Source organism: Zea mays, chromosome 5, assembly GCF_902167145.1.
Source record: "Zea mays cultivar B73 chromosome 5, Zm-B73-REFERENCE-NAM-5.0, whole genome shotgun sequence".
NCBI lineage: Eukaryota > Viridiplantae > Streptophyta > Magnoliopsida > Poales > Poaceae > Zea > Zea mays.
In genome coordinates this window covers 139,484,732-139,500,699 of record NC_050100.1, presented here as the reverse complement: position 1 = coordinate 139,500,699, position 15,968 = coordinate 139,484,732, and the positions used below count along the sequence as shown (strand labels likewise).

Sequence of the window (15,968 nt, the reverse complement as noted above, 5' to 3'; positions counted from 1 at the left end):
TGAAAGCTAACTTCCTAGAGGAGGTCGTAGAAAGTTTGCATGGGAAACTAACTTCCTAAGGCGGCCGTAGGAAGTTAGCGGCTCGTTTGACCGCACCCGCGGATGAGGAACTGAAAGCTAACTTCCTAGAGGAGGTCGTAGGAAGTTAGCTGCTCATGCTAACTTCCTAGAGACAGCCGTAAGAAGTTAGCTGCCCATGCTAACTTTCTACGGCCGCCTCTAGGAAGTTAACAGCTCGTTTGACCGCATACATGGGTCAGCATGTGAAAGCTAACTTCTTACAGCTTTTATAAAATACCGTAGGAAGTTATGTTTATTTCCTAAAGCTATCACTTGCCTCTCGGAAGTTATTTATTTCCTACGGTTTGTTATAAAAGCTGTAGGAAGTTAAAAAACCGTAGGAAGTGTATGATTTTGGTGTATTGATACGTGGCTAAGAGGGGAGGTTCCTGGATTGGGATTGACCGACGAGGACGTCAATCTTCTAAGGGTGTGGATTGTGATATCCTGGCCCCTAGGATGGTGATTTCCTGGCCCAAGGCTTAATAAAATTAATAGAGTATCCATACCAACAAGATGCATCTTCTTTTTCGGAAGCCTATCTCGAAAGAATCTCCAAGTTAAGCGTGCTTGGCTTGGAGAAATTTGGGATGTGTGACCGACCGGGAAGTTTTATCGGGTGCGCATGAGTGAGGACAAAGTGTGCACAAAAGACCCGTGTTGGTCTGTGGGGACAATATATGATCCTAAAGAGCTGATAGGAGTAAGTACCGTCAGTCCAGAGATTGGACGGAGTGTTACAAAGGGATGATACGACTGATTTGAATGATCCAACAATCGAATCCAAATATCAATCTACCTTATTTACCTTGTGCATTAGCCTTAGGAGTAGTTTTAGCCCTACTTGTAGTTTTCCAATCTCCAATCTTCACATTTCTTCAACTCTACAGTTTTTACAGGAGCTTTGGATGGTCTGGTGACGTTAAAGCAACGGCAAGATCTTTACTCCCCAACGCGGTCTCTCCTAGGAGGCTATATCTTGATTCTATCGAAGCTCTCTATGCCATTGCAGATGGTCTATCGTCTGCACGCACACAATCCACACGCCTGTAGAGGGGAAGCAGAGCTCTCTGTATAGTCGCAAACGTTCAACTACATATCGCGAACGGTCGACGTTCCCGCAAATAGGACCCCAAAAGATCCTGCACGCCTGCGCGCTAGGGTTTGCTTCCCAAAAGGCACGAACACAGTGTTTCCTACATTTCTGTGTGGCATAATTTACCCCTATCAAATCATCAGATTTTATCACAAGCACGACCTCCTGACCAGTTTGTAGTAGCCCTTGGCCGCGCCTAGATGGTCTTGGCCTATCGTCGGTCACTTGCAATTGACGCCAGCGCGTCTCCCTTGTGCATTACTACACCTTAAGCAATGCATATGCATGCATGCTGGGGCTGCATAGCCATGCACTTGTATACGCTAGATAGTGGATTGTCATGCTTGCTTCGGTCGACCGTCGACGCCCTTATAATAATTAATAAGTTCATTGGCCAATCATTCCCAATGCAAGCCGCCAATCAACCGTGATTACGAAGGCTAAGGCTATAGCTGTGTATATATACACGACGAACGAATCATCGCATCATATCATCACAACAAAATCCATCCATTCATCGGATCATCATCACAACAAACTCCATCTATCCATACCCATATACACACACAGCTTGCTTCACTTTCTGATCGAGCTATGGCGGTTCCAGGTCGAGTTTTCACACTACTCATGATGCTCACAGCTGCGGGCACCATGGCCGCAAGTGACGCCGCCGTCGTCCGCGCCACCACGTCGCCGTCTCCGGCACCGACCGGGTGGCTAAAGGCGCACGCCACGTTCTATGGAGGCGCTGATGCGTCGGACACCATGGGTAATTAAGCTAGCTAGCTGCTCAAGATCGAACTATGCTGTTCTATGCATGCAGTCTCTAACAATACTACTCGTGTCGTGTGTATGTGTATTTATGGTGGGATGCACAGGCGGCGCGTGCGGGTACGGCAACCTCTTCACGCAGGGCTACGGCACGCGGACGGCGGCGCTGAGCACGGTGCTCTTCAACGACGGCGCCTCGTGCGGGCAGTGCTACAAGATCGCCTGCGACCGCAAGAGAGCCGACCCCATGTTCTGCAGACCCGGCGTCACGGTGACCGTCACGGCCACCAACTTCTGCCCGCCCAACCTGGCGCTGCCCGATGGCGGCTGGTGCAATCAGCAGCGCCCGCACTTCGACATGGCGCAGCCGGCCTGGGAGAAGATCGGCGTCTATGGCGGTGGCATCATTCCGGTCATGTACCAGAGGGTTCCTTGCGTGAAGCGAGGTGGAGTCAGGTTCACCATCAACGGGCACGACTACTTCAACCTCGTGCTTGTGACCAACGTCGCGGCTGCTGGCTCCATCAGATCCATGGACGTCAAGGCCTCCAACTCCACCGGCTAGACCCGGATGGCGCGAAACTGGGGCGCGAACTGGCACTCTCTCGCCTACCTCACAGGGCAAGCGCTCTCGTTCAGGGTCATTGACACGGACGGACAAACTATTGAGTTCGCAAATGTGGTGCCACAGGGATGGAAGTTTGGGCAAACATTTGCATCCGGGTTGCAGTTCAAGTGATGATGGTCAGAGCTCCATCATCGTCCAGGGTTCTTTCTGGTGACTCGTCACTAGTCACAGGAGTACACAGTTTGGAGAAGTTGCGTGTCAAGATGCAGGAATAATGGAGTTGCTTGTGTATATAGACACTGCCTATTCATCAGAGCCATATATATGGCTTCTACCTCTCATTCTTTTTATTTATGCTGTGTAACATATACAGCAGCCATGTCTAAATTCGATTTGTATGGTGTGCATGTATGAATATGTCATCAATTTATATCTTCAACAATTCTGCCGTAAGGCTGTAACGCTCTTAGATTTTGGAAATGTTTGGACTACTCCAAAATTTAGCTCTCTAACTAGAAGCTTTAGAGCATTTTAGCTCAAAAGACTTTTGAGCTTTAAAGCTCGCATGTAAGGTGAGCTAAAATTTAGGTCTTATTTTTTAGACCACTTATTCAAATCTTAAAACTTTAGCGCTAAACTTTACGATGGCGCAAATCTAAATAGTCGTCACTTAGATTATATAAGCCTACGTAGTCTTGAGAGGTGTTGGCATACACTTTGGCGCTGTTTGTTTGAATCGTAACTTTTCGATTTTTTCTAAAAAGTTGTTGCTACATTTTTTTATCCTAAGAAGTTGATAATATCTTTTCAGTGATGTTATTAGCTTTCAAAAGTTAAAAAGCTACCAAAAAAGTCTACAAAATCGAGCTTTTCAGTTTTCTATATAAACTCAGTTTTTTTAGCTTCTATCTTTTCAGAAGTTAAACAAAAATGCTAGAAAGCTAGTTGTTTGTTTCATCATCAATCTTATTTATATAAGCAACTAGTTGATTTTACTGGTGCTTTAATTACTACTCCCTCCGTCCATATGTTCTACGTCAATTACTATCAACTTTTACAACATAAAAAGTAAAATTACTATATTCATCATGATTTAAACTAACATAATATATAATTCTTTTATTTTAAAATAATTTAATCTTATCTATAATAATTTAATCTTGTATATATTATTGGTCAATGTTTAAATAATTTGACTTACGACATACCTAGAAAAACGACTATACTGTACACGGCGTAAGCTGAGGGATATCATGTTCACCCGTCCACTTCTGCCCATCTTGTTAACTTCATGAGGACATGAATCCAAATTGTGAATTTTGGTCGGAACCGTTCAGCAGTCCAGGTGCATGCAACTGACTCCGTTTGCACCATACAATTCTCTAGTTAGAGTAGAATTGAAGGAATGGGCAGCATGCCATGTTTGACAAATGAACGGAAACCGCTGGAGGCCTTTCGGGACACGCATCAACCAACCAACGGGTTAAGAAAATTCTTCCACGCACGGCAAAACTTGACAGCTCGTAACATGGGTCAACTCCACTTCAACTGCTAAGTTACATTTCTGAAGAAGCTGATGACTGCCATACAAGCAATCAGCGTTCGGGTGAGATGTGTCCACAAACAGATTCCGCGTTCCACCCAGGAAAACTGTACAAACCTACTCTTGTACTTACTCCATATAAACAAGGGCTCTGGAACACGAAATCACAAAATGTGAAGCCATCTCAGCTTCGGGTGGATCTCATCCTGTCCAACTGGTTTGGCTCCGTTTCCAGAATGGATAATACTCCAGGCATCGACGTGCCCACAGAGACAACAATTTCTGCAATCAGATGGCGTTTAATGTCAAAGCATTCTTATCTGAATAAGTAAATTAGACGGAAAGAAAAAAGGGAAAAAAGGACCGAGACGGGCCATACCGATGCCTTCGCGAACGGACATGTTCGGCCTAATCACGTCGCTTGAGCTGACCAGAAATATGTCGCCGATATATAGATGGTTGGTCGGAACATAAACACAGTACATCTGTTCTTCACCAGAATAACCCTGAGTTCAGAAAAAAATAAAGTAACACTTCAGTAGTAGTTTTTGCACGAGCTTAAAGTCCAGATGGATGCAATTAGCCATGTAGGCTTTTACCTCAGCTGTGCGAAAAAGAGGAAATATCCATATACAATATTACATCCACATTAAACTGGCTAATACGTATGCACGATTTCAGGAACCAATCACATGAACTGAATCTACATGTTTGGCTCAGAGATTCTTTACTTAGGACACTGAATGTTTCCGACTCACAGAGCATATGGCAGTTGCACAAACTCCTGTTACTTCTAAGATATGTTCCTAGGAAAAATCTGTTGTTCCACATTGGGAGGACAAGTACAATTAACGAATCAAGATGAATTTTCAGAAAGTCAAAGCTTGTAGTTGTATCCAATAGCTTAAACCAACACCCAAAGTTTGCAAACAAATACTCCCTCCGTCCCAATATATTAGTCGTTTTAGCACTTTATTTTTCCATATTCAAATGGATGACAATGAATCTACTAATCTAGACACATATATAAAACACATACATCAAACATTGTATGAATCCATTAACACCCTAAAACGAATACTATTTTGAGACGGAGGGAGTATTAATTTCAGAATTTCTCAGTCTATGTTGATTATAATAGTGACTGGTTCAGCAGATTCATGGTTTGCTTAACTTGTTTAAGAGAATAAACTAAAAAGGGAAAATGCAGGGAGCAGGACCTTCTATATGGATGAAAATGGCTTCAGCCCATTTTTCAGAAGTATTATTTTAAACAATATGTGAACAACATCACCAGAACAGTGACAAAAACCCTAGTGGTTACACAAATAAAGGCTGACCCACTCACTACTGCACCAGTCCAGCCCTTCTTAGTTACATGAATAAAATGCATGAAAAATAATCATGGTATTATGATAATGGTTAATCGACTAGTTAAAATAGTAAAAGCATACAAACCTGAAGTAGAACTTCCGAAGTGATAAATCCAAATGCATATTCGCCAATTCTTGGGTGCCTAATGATAACTAGTTCCTTGAATGCATGCTTGTTTTGATCTGGATGAAACCGTGATTTGGTTATACACATGTATTTTTAGAACCATAAAATGGCAATGAATCTAACCAGGTGAAATGGCGGCACTGATTTGCTTAGATGCATCATAAATATGGCGAACAAATGGCATTCGTTTTATGAACCACTCCCCGAGACCAAGGACAGATGCCCCCAACCAAGATGACATGAATACACCAACCACAAAAATGAAAGATATTGATGTTACAAAACCAAGCCCTGCAAGAAGGTAAAAAAGACATTAAATTTAAAACTTTAGTGAAAATTCAAAGATGATTCTAGAGATTTCCATATAAAGCTACTCATCGTAGAAAGAACATAAAAGAAGAGAGGATTCCATGAACAAGCTAAAAGAGAATTAGTTTGTTTAGTAAACAGTGCAACTAGGCTATGAATTTGGGAAAATATGCTTGGCCAGATTTGATTAATCATCACACATTAAAACAGGGAACTTATAGTAAACCAAGAGGATGGAGTTTAGGATTTAGGAACCAAGTTGAAGGAAAAGCTTGAATCCATCACTAGATTAAAAACAGCCATTCTAATGTCTCGCATGCACTTGCCAAACAGTGCACAAATCTATGGGCGACAGGACAAGGTAGGCTCATAGTCATGGGGAGATATAAGCACTAACGATTTCATGAACTGACAGCAAAACAGACAGCTAAATAAACCATGCTGTGTCTCCATTTGTTGTTACATTTTACAGATACATGGAAATGCGCTTAGATGTCTACGTCTCAAGGCTGCACAACATGTCAATGATAATGCAGCAGTTTGGATCTTCTGGCAAAGCTTGCCTTGCCTTGCCCAGAAAGGATATGCAGCTAGATGTGTTTGGATTGCTGGCAAGCACACCTTGTAGGATGCAGTGGCAAGCTTCTGCCTTGTTGTTGTGAGGGAGCCAATTCAGCTCTCCTATCTTGGCAAGGTTTGCCATGCCCAAACTGGCAAGGCAAGGCAAAGCTCACCTGGCAACCAAACACCCCGATAGGTGCACATCACTCTTACACTATGAATTAAGATTCTGCAGTAAGTCTAATGACCATGAAGATATAAAATAGACAAAGGTAAATAGTAATCTAGACTAAAGCAATACTTTGCTGATAGTGAGCTACATAAATAAACATTATTAGTTTTCAATAAAAATTGCATCTGACCATATGTACAAGTCAGAGTTCCTGTAAGTATTCTAGAAAGTTAGTAAAATGCAGCTACAATCAGTTTGCATCTCATACATACCAAATATTTTGATTCCCAAGTGAGCATATATTGGGGAGAAAAAACCATCCACAAAGCGAAAGAACCACCATGTCACATAGAATGTAACTGCAATTGGGAAGAGGATGACACTGCAAGAGAATTAGAGAAACCACATCAGTAGAGTGATAAAAGAATAACCTGAAAAGAATGTACCTTACACTAATCTTAAGTTTTTTTACTTAAGCACAAAACAGTTCAGTAGCTTGTTAATATGCCAAACTATAGTGAAGAGAGTATGATCAGAACGTTGGTTCATCCCAAATTTCATTCTATGATGATCCTTCCTGACACGAATAGTGAAATCAGACTTTATACTACCATGGCTGACACCATCTAGATGAACAGAAGCCTTGCAAAAAAAGTCAACTCAGTATAATGTATTATTCTAGCCCATGTTCACCTAGAGTTAATGCTAAATGCCTAAATCAATTTTATAGTACCACTTTTTAACATTACAAATAGTACACATTTTGCTTAAGTCATGTTGACAGAGCATGTCAGGCCAAAACAAATAAAGTAGACAGAAAACTCAAAAATTGCTTATTTCGTAAATATTCATTTACATGGCCAACTTATGATGAAATGTATTCATGTTAAGCTTATGCTTTGTGACCACATCATGACATCATTAATAACGAGCGGGACAATGATGAAACTGAAAAAGGAAATTAGAAAGTGGAATTGGAAGTTATTGTGAGAGATATCAAGAAAAGAGAAGGTACAGTGAGACCATTTTAAATTCATCTTCTTTAAAGAACACTTATTCATAGCTTCTTCAATCTAAATGCACAAAATTATAGTTCATTCCGTGTTTCACTAATATCTTATGGTGCTACATTCAGTATCTTACTATCTTATTCAATTTATGCATGTCATTTATGGCCAGCATCAACATGCTGGTACTAAGAACAATTCTAGTGGTATTAACTATCTTTTCTACCATCTTCCAACATCAAGCACTTCAAAAGCACTCAAGGATGAATGGATGATATCGTGTTCACATTGCTCCATACTACCCAGCAGAAAGATATTCTGGCAATATTATTCAGCAAAATTATCGGAAAACATAGCTAGAAGTTCTGCTAGGACAGTACACATAACATGAGAGCAATAGAGAAGGTAAACAATTACAGCTAATGTTTTCAAGTCTGGTAGCATATATAGGATTCAAAAAATTACTTCATTAAACCAGTGTCCACATATACAATTGTGAAACCCATGACAGATCACAGAACCAATCAAAATTTTTGCTAGACTATAAATTTTCGCTTTGATAAAGTGAAAGATGGGAATTTTGAGCTTCGCTACTTTGAAGCAAAAGCTTACAGCTTAGTAAATGACCAATTTCCTTGCAATTTCAGATGCAGTCTATACTCAGTTTATAGTTCATCACAAGAATTTCAATAGAAATTAATTGACAGCACAAAACTGCATTGACACTATACAATGTACACGACAAACAGCTTCAGCATGCATCCATGTTCAGTCTTAGGATATAAACCCAACAGCAGAACCACAAAACCTGCTGCATTTTTCACGTTTGAATGGTATTTTAGCAATATAAACAGAATATCAAAGCTTAAAATGCCATCTTTTCACAGTAATACAGCTACAGCGGCAAAAGATCCATTAGATTCAGCGTCGCACAAATAAAATTCCTGCAAAATGTGAGTCCCATCACGGTACAACAAATTGAGGATTAGAGATTCAGGATCAAGGAGCATACATACCATCCGGTCATGAACTTCTTGGACGCCCAGCTATGCACAACCTTATGGAACGCCTGAAACAAGAACCAACTACATTTCATATCCCACAATAATTCGCGCATTGACATTTCTCGGGCAGACCAAATCTGACTCGAGAAGCCACCGTCATGCGAAGCGAGGCGGGAGTGGGAGGAAGCGGAGAGGGAAGGGCGGCGACCTCGCGGCCGGTCTGCGCGGCAGCGGAGGCAGAGGAGGGCTTGCTCTCGTCGTCGTCGGAATCAGCGACGCTGCGGGCGGACGGGGACGCATACGTGGCGACGGCGGCGGTCGGCACGAGCAGGTCGCGGTCGCAGCTGGGCATCGGGATTAGCACCAACGGCTTCGCGTCACCCATTGCCATCCAGATATCCTCCCTCGCTCTCGACGAGGCTCTCAGCTGGAGCGGCCTGCCGCTGCCTCCTTTCTTGTTGGCGACTTGTGTTAGCATCTACAACCATTCCCCACTTTTCTCCCCCTATCTATCCTTTCTATTATATTTTACTATATCACTTTAAAAATATTCTACCATACACAGACGTCTCTAACCATTCAATCTATCCAACTACTCATATATGCTATCTCTGTAATTTGGTTCCATATATATTATCTCTATAATTTGGTTATTTAATATTTTTTTCGTCAGTTTTTAATTTTTTTTAAAAAAATTATGAACTATTTGTACTATCATAATACACATTGTTACCAGGTTACGTTACTTAAAAATGTTAATATTATAGATAAATAAATTAATTAAAGAATGAGAGAAGTTTCTATATAAATGGGAGGAGTTTCTTCTCTCCCCACATCTAGGGTGGACCGTGGGGGAGCCATTGGAGGGCTTGCTCCCCTAAATGGCATATTGATACGTTCTCACAACCTAGGGAAGTCTGAACCCAGGATTGCGCACGATCATATTGATACTTGGTTGCAACAACGTATAATAGCTAACGAAGGTATAGATAAGCAACTTGTATGGTTTGGCTAGAGGTCCATATTTCTTGATCTTGACACACCAAGGATACAAGATAAATGAGTACACATTTTACACAAGAGCACAATACAACAAGAGCACTAACTAGAATAGTGGCATCTGTATAGATACCATAGATAGTGATGCAAATAAGAACTCATGCTATAGTTACATCGAGGAGATCTAGAAACTCGAATGTGGACCTTATTTAAAGATCCCTTTTTCGTTATCAATGGGTGAAGCTGAATGGATGAGGCGTACTAGTTGACCCAAAGTACAAAATGATGATCATTGACCTCAATATGATTGTATATAGAAATGACCCATTGGTCCTATCCAAGAATGTTATACAAGTTTTCTAATAACAAAGAAGGTTCCATATGATACAGTGCCAAAGCGACACATAAGGAAAATCATGGGAATCAGGGATGTCAAAGATGAAAAAGACTACAACCAGCTTGAAGATGCACCTCCTTTTTCGGTATATGTTGATCCAAGTATCTTGTTACCCAATGTAGATGCTTCTTATTTTCGTTTGATCATAATGAAGGGAGAGTTGTAAAAAAGAAGTGTAATTTTAAGAAACAATAAGTTGTACTTATTTAAATTCAATATGATGTAATCATTTTTTGTATGATAAATGAACTTGGTCAGTTTAATTAATAAATGCATTATCATTTTTATGAACTTGGTCAGTTTATATACAATTTAGTCTCGTGGAATTTGGTACCGATTCCAATAAACAATTGGTACTAAAGACAATCTTCAGTACTGGTTCTATAAAATAAACAGTACTAAATATCACTTTGAGTTCTTGCTGATTGTCTTTGGTACCGGTTGTTTAAAAGAAATGGTACTAAAGCGACCTTTTTAGCTCCCAACTAGAAGGCTTTAGTATCGGTTGTTGTAAACAACCGGTCCTAAAAGCCCCCTAGGCGAGAACTGAAAAGGTAGATTTAGTATCGATTTCTACAAGAACTGCTACTAAAGACATTTCTCCTTATAAATACATGCTTATAACAGGAAAACCGCTCCACTGCACGTGTTTTCAATCTATTCTTCTTCTCGTTGAAGCCTTGGCACCGTCCTCGACCTTTACTCTCCACCGCCTCCGTCCCTGACCACCACTGATGTCGATCTTCGCTACCTACCTCCTTCCCCAACAACTAGTGCTTAGCCCTCTCCATTGTCGCTGAAAGCATCTAGGCCCCTAGTTGGTTTTAGTGATTAATAACAATGTAAGATTATTTGTGACTAACATGTATTTTACAGAGCAAATGATAAGTTAGGTCACAATGCATAAAGTTGCGCTCCAACAGGTGCAAACAATCCCTTAAATGAGAACTTGAAGCGACGACTAAAAAAGGCAAAACAAAAGATGAAGGTCTTCATATCCTAAGTGTCGAAGGAATTGTGGGACACTTAGTATAGAGTTGAAACTTTTATTTTTACTTTAGTCGTACTACAAAGAGGGGTTGTGGATGAGTAGTTTGACCAAGAGATAACTAGTGTAATATCGATGCATGTTCACACTCAAAACTAGTGCTAAGTGTCACTCAAGATCTCACTCACAAGTTGGAATCGAAATTGGTTTAGAAAAAAACCGAAAGAAAAATAGAGTTTGGCTATGCTGGGGCACCGAACTGTCTGGTGTGCACCGGACTGTCCGGTGGTGCCCTAGGCAGCTGGCCAGAGACCACCTGAGAGCAACCCGAGGGCACCCGAGAACAGACACTTGGCACTAGCCAAATTTTACAGAGGCATCGAACATTCACTGTGTTGTGTCCGGTGCGACTCTAGGCAATAGCTAGTTGTCAGAACTAGCCACTGGGATCGCACCGTTGGCGCACCGGACTATCCGGTACGCCCATGCACAGAACACACAGTAACGGCTAGTTTGGGGGTGGTTGGGCTATTTATACTCTCTGCACCAGCCTTATTTATTGTCTTGCTGTCCCAACCAACAATTATTCATTGCTAGAATATTGCAAGTCCACAAAGCCTAGTGAGGTAATTAGCAAAATCACAATCCCATGTTAGGACCTCATTAGTGCGCATCAGAGCCACCTAGAGCACATACCGCATACATTAGACTTCTCTTGGTCAAGTGAAAGTTTATGGCTTATTACTCTTAGTGATTGACATCACCTAGACGGCTCGGTGGCGATTGGAGCTCACTGATCACCCCATAGGATTTGTTGGTGATCCGACTCGGTGATTGTACGTGGTCGTGAGGGATCCACCGCGCTGGAGAGGCAAAGGATCATCTCATAGCGAGCACTTGGTTCTTGCGAGGACCATGGGGGAGCGATACCCTTACGCGGGTGCTCCAATAAGGACTAGTGGAGAGTGTCGACTCTTCGATACAACGGGAAAAATTGGAGGAGTTTTCTTGTCCCAACTCTACATTCTCTATTTACTTTGAGCAATTTACTTTGTGTATTTGCTTTGCTAGTATTTGCCATAATGACTTAGGGTTTGCCTACCATTTCATAGCTTTTTATATTCTAGCTAGTATATTGGGTGAAGTTGGACTCTTGTTTAAGGTTCAATCTTTCGCAAGAATTTTAGAGAAGCCCAATTCACCCCCCTCTTGGGCACCGTGATCCTTTCAGCCGCCATCTTTGTAACACCCCTAGTGTTACTGGCACTAAAACTTGAGCATAACATCATGTGCATTGACATTTCATGTGTTTGTCACACCTAGATTGCATTCACTAGGTAAAATTTTCAAACAAGTTGTGATGATAGGACTTGAAGAGTGCTTAACATTTGGGTAGGGTACTTGACCCTGGAATTAGGACCTATGGGTTAAAGTGAAGCTAAAAGAAGTAAAAATATCAAAAGCCATTAGGAATGTTCATAAGATATCAAAGTGATGAACTTTAGTGGCACAAAAACCCTAAAGTACTCAAAACCCTAAAAGAAGCCCTAGAAAACCCTAATTGGAACCCTGGGGGTAAATGTAAATTCTAGGCACTTTTGGACCAAAGTGCAAATATAAAAGTGATAGAACACCACAAACCAAGTAATTTTCATATTGAAGGATTTTCAAGTAATGTGGAGGAATTTGGACTCATTTGCAAAAGTACCCCTTGAACACTATGTGGTTAAGTCTGAAATTTAGTGTATTGAAGCCAACTTTGGAGCTCTATATCTCTAAATTCATAAGGAATTTGCCCTAGGTCAACACACCAAATTTGAAGAGCTATGATAGGGGTATAACTTTGTTGAAGTGACTAAGCCCTGATATTGTATAAAAATTGAAGATAAGCTGGCCTGAAGATGAGCTGTCAGTCAACACTGATGACTGAATTATGGCTACTAGTGACCTTGGCAGGACTTTGAGAACGAATTCGAGTAGGATCCAATGATTGTTTGGGTATGGTTACTATAACAAAGTTAAAGTGGGATTATAGGACAACAACTTTGTTACAGAAGGATTGACAAGTTGCCACATAGAAATCGGATATCAAAGCCTTGCAAACTGCTCTCTCAAGCACTCTGAATGGGGTTTCCCATTATACAGTAGACTGAAACAGATCTTCAGATGCATCACCCCTCGCCGCCGGTGACCCTCGCGCCGTGATCCACACCGGTGCTACGATTCGTGCTCTCTGGTGAGGAGATAATCGCGGCGAGTAAAGATCTTGGCACCGGATAGACTCGGACCCGGTCACTGGTGGGTTCATCGTACCCACTTGGCCTGCGGTCGGCCGAGATGTCCCTCGCCAGCGTTGGCCACTTACCAACTATGTGCCACGTGCCTAGTAGCTTTAACACGTCGCAGTGAACCATAGCAGTAAGTTCGTCCATCGCCGGAAGCCTTTCCATGGTGAAAGCCACGATAACGCTTGCGCCAGTGACTTCCCCTCTCTCCGGCCGCCAGCACACTTCCTTCAAATTGGACGCCACTGCTGATGGATTCTATAAATTGCTGCCCCAGTGAACTCCGCTAGGTTATTACGCATCTAAAGCACTAGCTCTCGCCTCCGATCGTCCACCAGAGCCTCCCAATTTCCCATTTCCCCCAAATCGGTCAGAACGCCGCCGTGAGACATATCATCGTGGCCAGACGTCTACGAGTTAGTTCATGGTCTTCTGTGTGATGTTCTAGCCTCCCTCATGTCTCCTATTGCTCACAGACCTGTTCGATTGAACTAGACCGCCTTGAATCGCCTAGAACACGTTGGTTTGTCTCCGGTTTTCATCGCCGTCGTGGGCAGAAAGATTTCGGCCGGGATTAGTGCAATTAGTTGAGGGATTAGGGTCGCCAGGGGTAGAATTTGGTGTCAACCGAGTAAGAAGCTTAGCCTTTGCGTATTCCGGCCGGTACAGGCTCGCCGGAGAGTGTGTTCACCGCCGTAGGTGGTCGGGGACCTGATCTTGCGAAGAAACAAAAAGGGAGGGGCCACGGTGTAAACGTCAGAGACATAGATGAATAGTGTTAAGGATTCTTTACCGGTTATTCAAATCCCCGAGGGTCTCTGTGCAAATTGTCCAACGCGGGCGCGTGCGGGCGCATTTCGCCTGGACGTGGGCCGGTTCGGGCTTGTTTCAGCCCATCACTGTTCCTCCTTTTTCCTTTTCTTTTTTCTACCAGACTTGAAAAATTGTAGGAAATTGTAGAAAAATGATAAAATCATGGGACCAATTTTACAAAATTTCTAATTTCCTCTAGTATTTAATAAAAATAGTTCCAAGATTTTTAGCCCCAACCATGACTTATTTAGTATTTAAGAAGGCCTAAACCTAGACTTTTGGAATTTTAGAAATTAGTTGATAACTACAAAAATCACAAAACTTTTTAGGTAAGCCCAATATGATAATTAAAACCCTAGGGTGAAGTTTGACATGTTTTGGACATTGTTTGACTCCAAAACCTCAAAACCCTAGTTTCTTAGAATAAAATTGCCTAACCCTACTAGGGTGTTAACCTAGAAGACCCTAGTAACTTAGGTGTACCGTGAAAGAAAGTTGTATTCAAGATACAACTTGATGTATCACTAATACAACTGCATATTCATAGCATCACATGAGCATTCATGTTTATATATGGTTATGTATAGAAAACGAAGAAGAATTAGGCGTCGAAGAAGAAGAGACTGCACCACCAACTGAGACTCCACCTGTCGGGAATTGTTTTTATTTTGATATCTGTGGAACAGATCCCGAATCCCCTACAACACAAGGCAAGCCCTGGTGCATTTACCTTTTTCCTTGTGATTTTAAACTATTTATCACTTGAATGATGCATTAGGTGATAGGAGTTGGGTGCTAAACCAATTTCCGCATTTCCTTCCTTGGAACTGTTTACCATCCCTTGATTACCTGTTTTATTAAAAGGTTTTTTGATGATTAGTCTTGCTTTAGAAAACAAAAAGGTTTTTTTAAACCAAAGATGATGCTTTAGATGGAATGGGATGCTTTCAAAAATAAAAATTGATGGTGGATCCATCATGGCCGTGATGGGTTCAACATCGGACAAGATGTACCTCTGTCTGGTACCAAATTTTGGGATTGAAAATGATAAAGACGAGACCGGACGGGTGACTTGCACGAGAAAGAAGTCTTGGTGTAGTGTCTCCGTCTGAGTCGATTAAGAACCGTGTAGATGTAGGCTTGTTGATTGAGGACCTTTTAACTAGCCACATGCCTCGTCATGGGTAAGCTTTGCCTCGAGCAGACTAATACCAGAAAGGCCAACACACAATGGGAGTGGAGAGATGGCGAGAGTAGCATGTACCCTCCGTGGCAAGAGGCAGGACGATGGTGTATGTGTGCTCTCAGTTGGCGTGAACCCGGTCTGGTCTTAAGAAACCCGGTGGCGAGTTGACATATGCAAGGGTTAAGTGCTACATATGTCGTGTGGTTGGAGATCCCCAGCTAGGTATTAATTGATTCGGATCGCCGTTACTTCTCAGATATGAAGACTTGGTCACTGCCCTACACGTAGCAATCCAGTAAAGAAAAAGGGTGATAAAAGATGGCTAGTGCAGGTCATGTGCTTGAACTAGGGTAGAAAGAACTCTAGCTGCAGGTAACGACTTAACTTGATAATAAAACTGGATTTTTAAGGATCCACTGTTAGTAAGCATTTCTGCAAACAGAGTCTTTGACCCTTGAATAGCCTTACCTTGACCACCTCAATCCAGCATATCCTTGAGTCTTTTTCTTTTGATGGGTAAGACTTGCGAAAGTACACTCCGTACTTAGGGTTTTCGAACCCATGTTGTTGTAGGTGAGGAAACATCAGACTTTTGCTGTTTTTGTTCAAAGGTGGTACCCAAGGACGAGCCCCAGCAGTGAAGTCAGTCGCGGGAGGATGTTGGCCTCCCACTTTGAAAACAATAAACTTGTGTGCGGGAGGGTGTTTT

The 15,968-nt window shown here is 42.0% G+C and overlaps 2 protein-coding genes across 2 annotated transcripts; one reads left to right on the top strand and one right to left on the bottom strand.

The window, feature by feature from the left end:
- The first annotated feature begins 1,667 nt into the window (after positions 1 to 1,667).
- Positions 1,668 to 2,963, top strand: LOC100382480 (Expansin-A22). Its single transcript, NM_001175219.1, has 2 exons — positions 1,668 to 1,925; positions 2,035 to 2,963. The coding sequence occupies exons 1-2, from the start codon at positions 1,751 to 1,753 to the stop codon at positions 2,490 to 2,492; spliced, it is 633 nt and encodes a 210-aa protein (NP_001168690.1). The 5' UTR covers positions 1,668 to 1,750; the 3' UTR covers positions 2,493 to 2,963.
- Positions 2,964 to 4,033: 1,070 nt separating this feature from the next.
- LOC103626947 (Protein LIKE COV 1) lies at positions 4,034 to 9,084 on the bottom strand. The gene is made up of 7 exons (XM_008647310.4): positions 8,800 to 9,084; positions 8,604 to 8,656; positions 6,853 to 6,962; positions 5,662 to 5,829; positions 5,497 to 5,594; positions 4,418 to 4,544; positions 4,034 to 4,320 (listed from the first exon to the last, which is right to left on the bottom strand). Exons 1-7 carry the CDS (start codon positions 9,067 to 9,069, stop codon positions 4,223 to 4,225), a joined length of 924 nt encoding a protein of 307 aa, XP_008645532.2. The 5' UTR covers positions 9,070 to 9,084; the 3' UTR covers positions 4,034 to 4,222.
- Positions 9,085 to 15,968: the final 6,884 nt, after the last annotated feature.

Bases quoted from the DNA above. Each gene is read 5' to 3' on its own strand.
- LOC100382480 (NM_001175219.1), top strand. From the start codon at position 1,751: ATGGCGGTTCCAGGTCGAGTTTTCACACTACTCATGATGCTCACAGCT. The intron at 1,926-2,034 runs GTAATTAAGCTA...TGGGATGCACAG, and splicing joins TGATGCGTCGGACACCATGG to GCGGCGCGTGCGGGTACGGC.
- LOC103626947 (XM_008647310.4), bottom strand. From the start codon at position 9,069: ATGCTAACACAAGTCGCCAACAAGAAAGGAGGCAGCGGCAGGCCGCTC. The intron at 8,657-8,799 runs GTCGCCGCCCTT...TTCTTGTTTCAG, and splicing joins CCGCGCAGACCGGCCGCGAG to GCGTTCCATAAGGTTGTGCA. The intron at 5,595-5,661 runs GTTAGATTCATT...GGTTTCATCCAG, and splicing joins CAGTGCCGCCATTTCACCTG to ATCAAAACAAGCATGCATTC.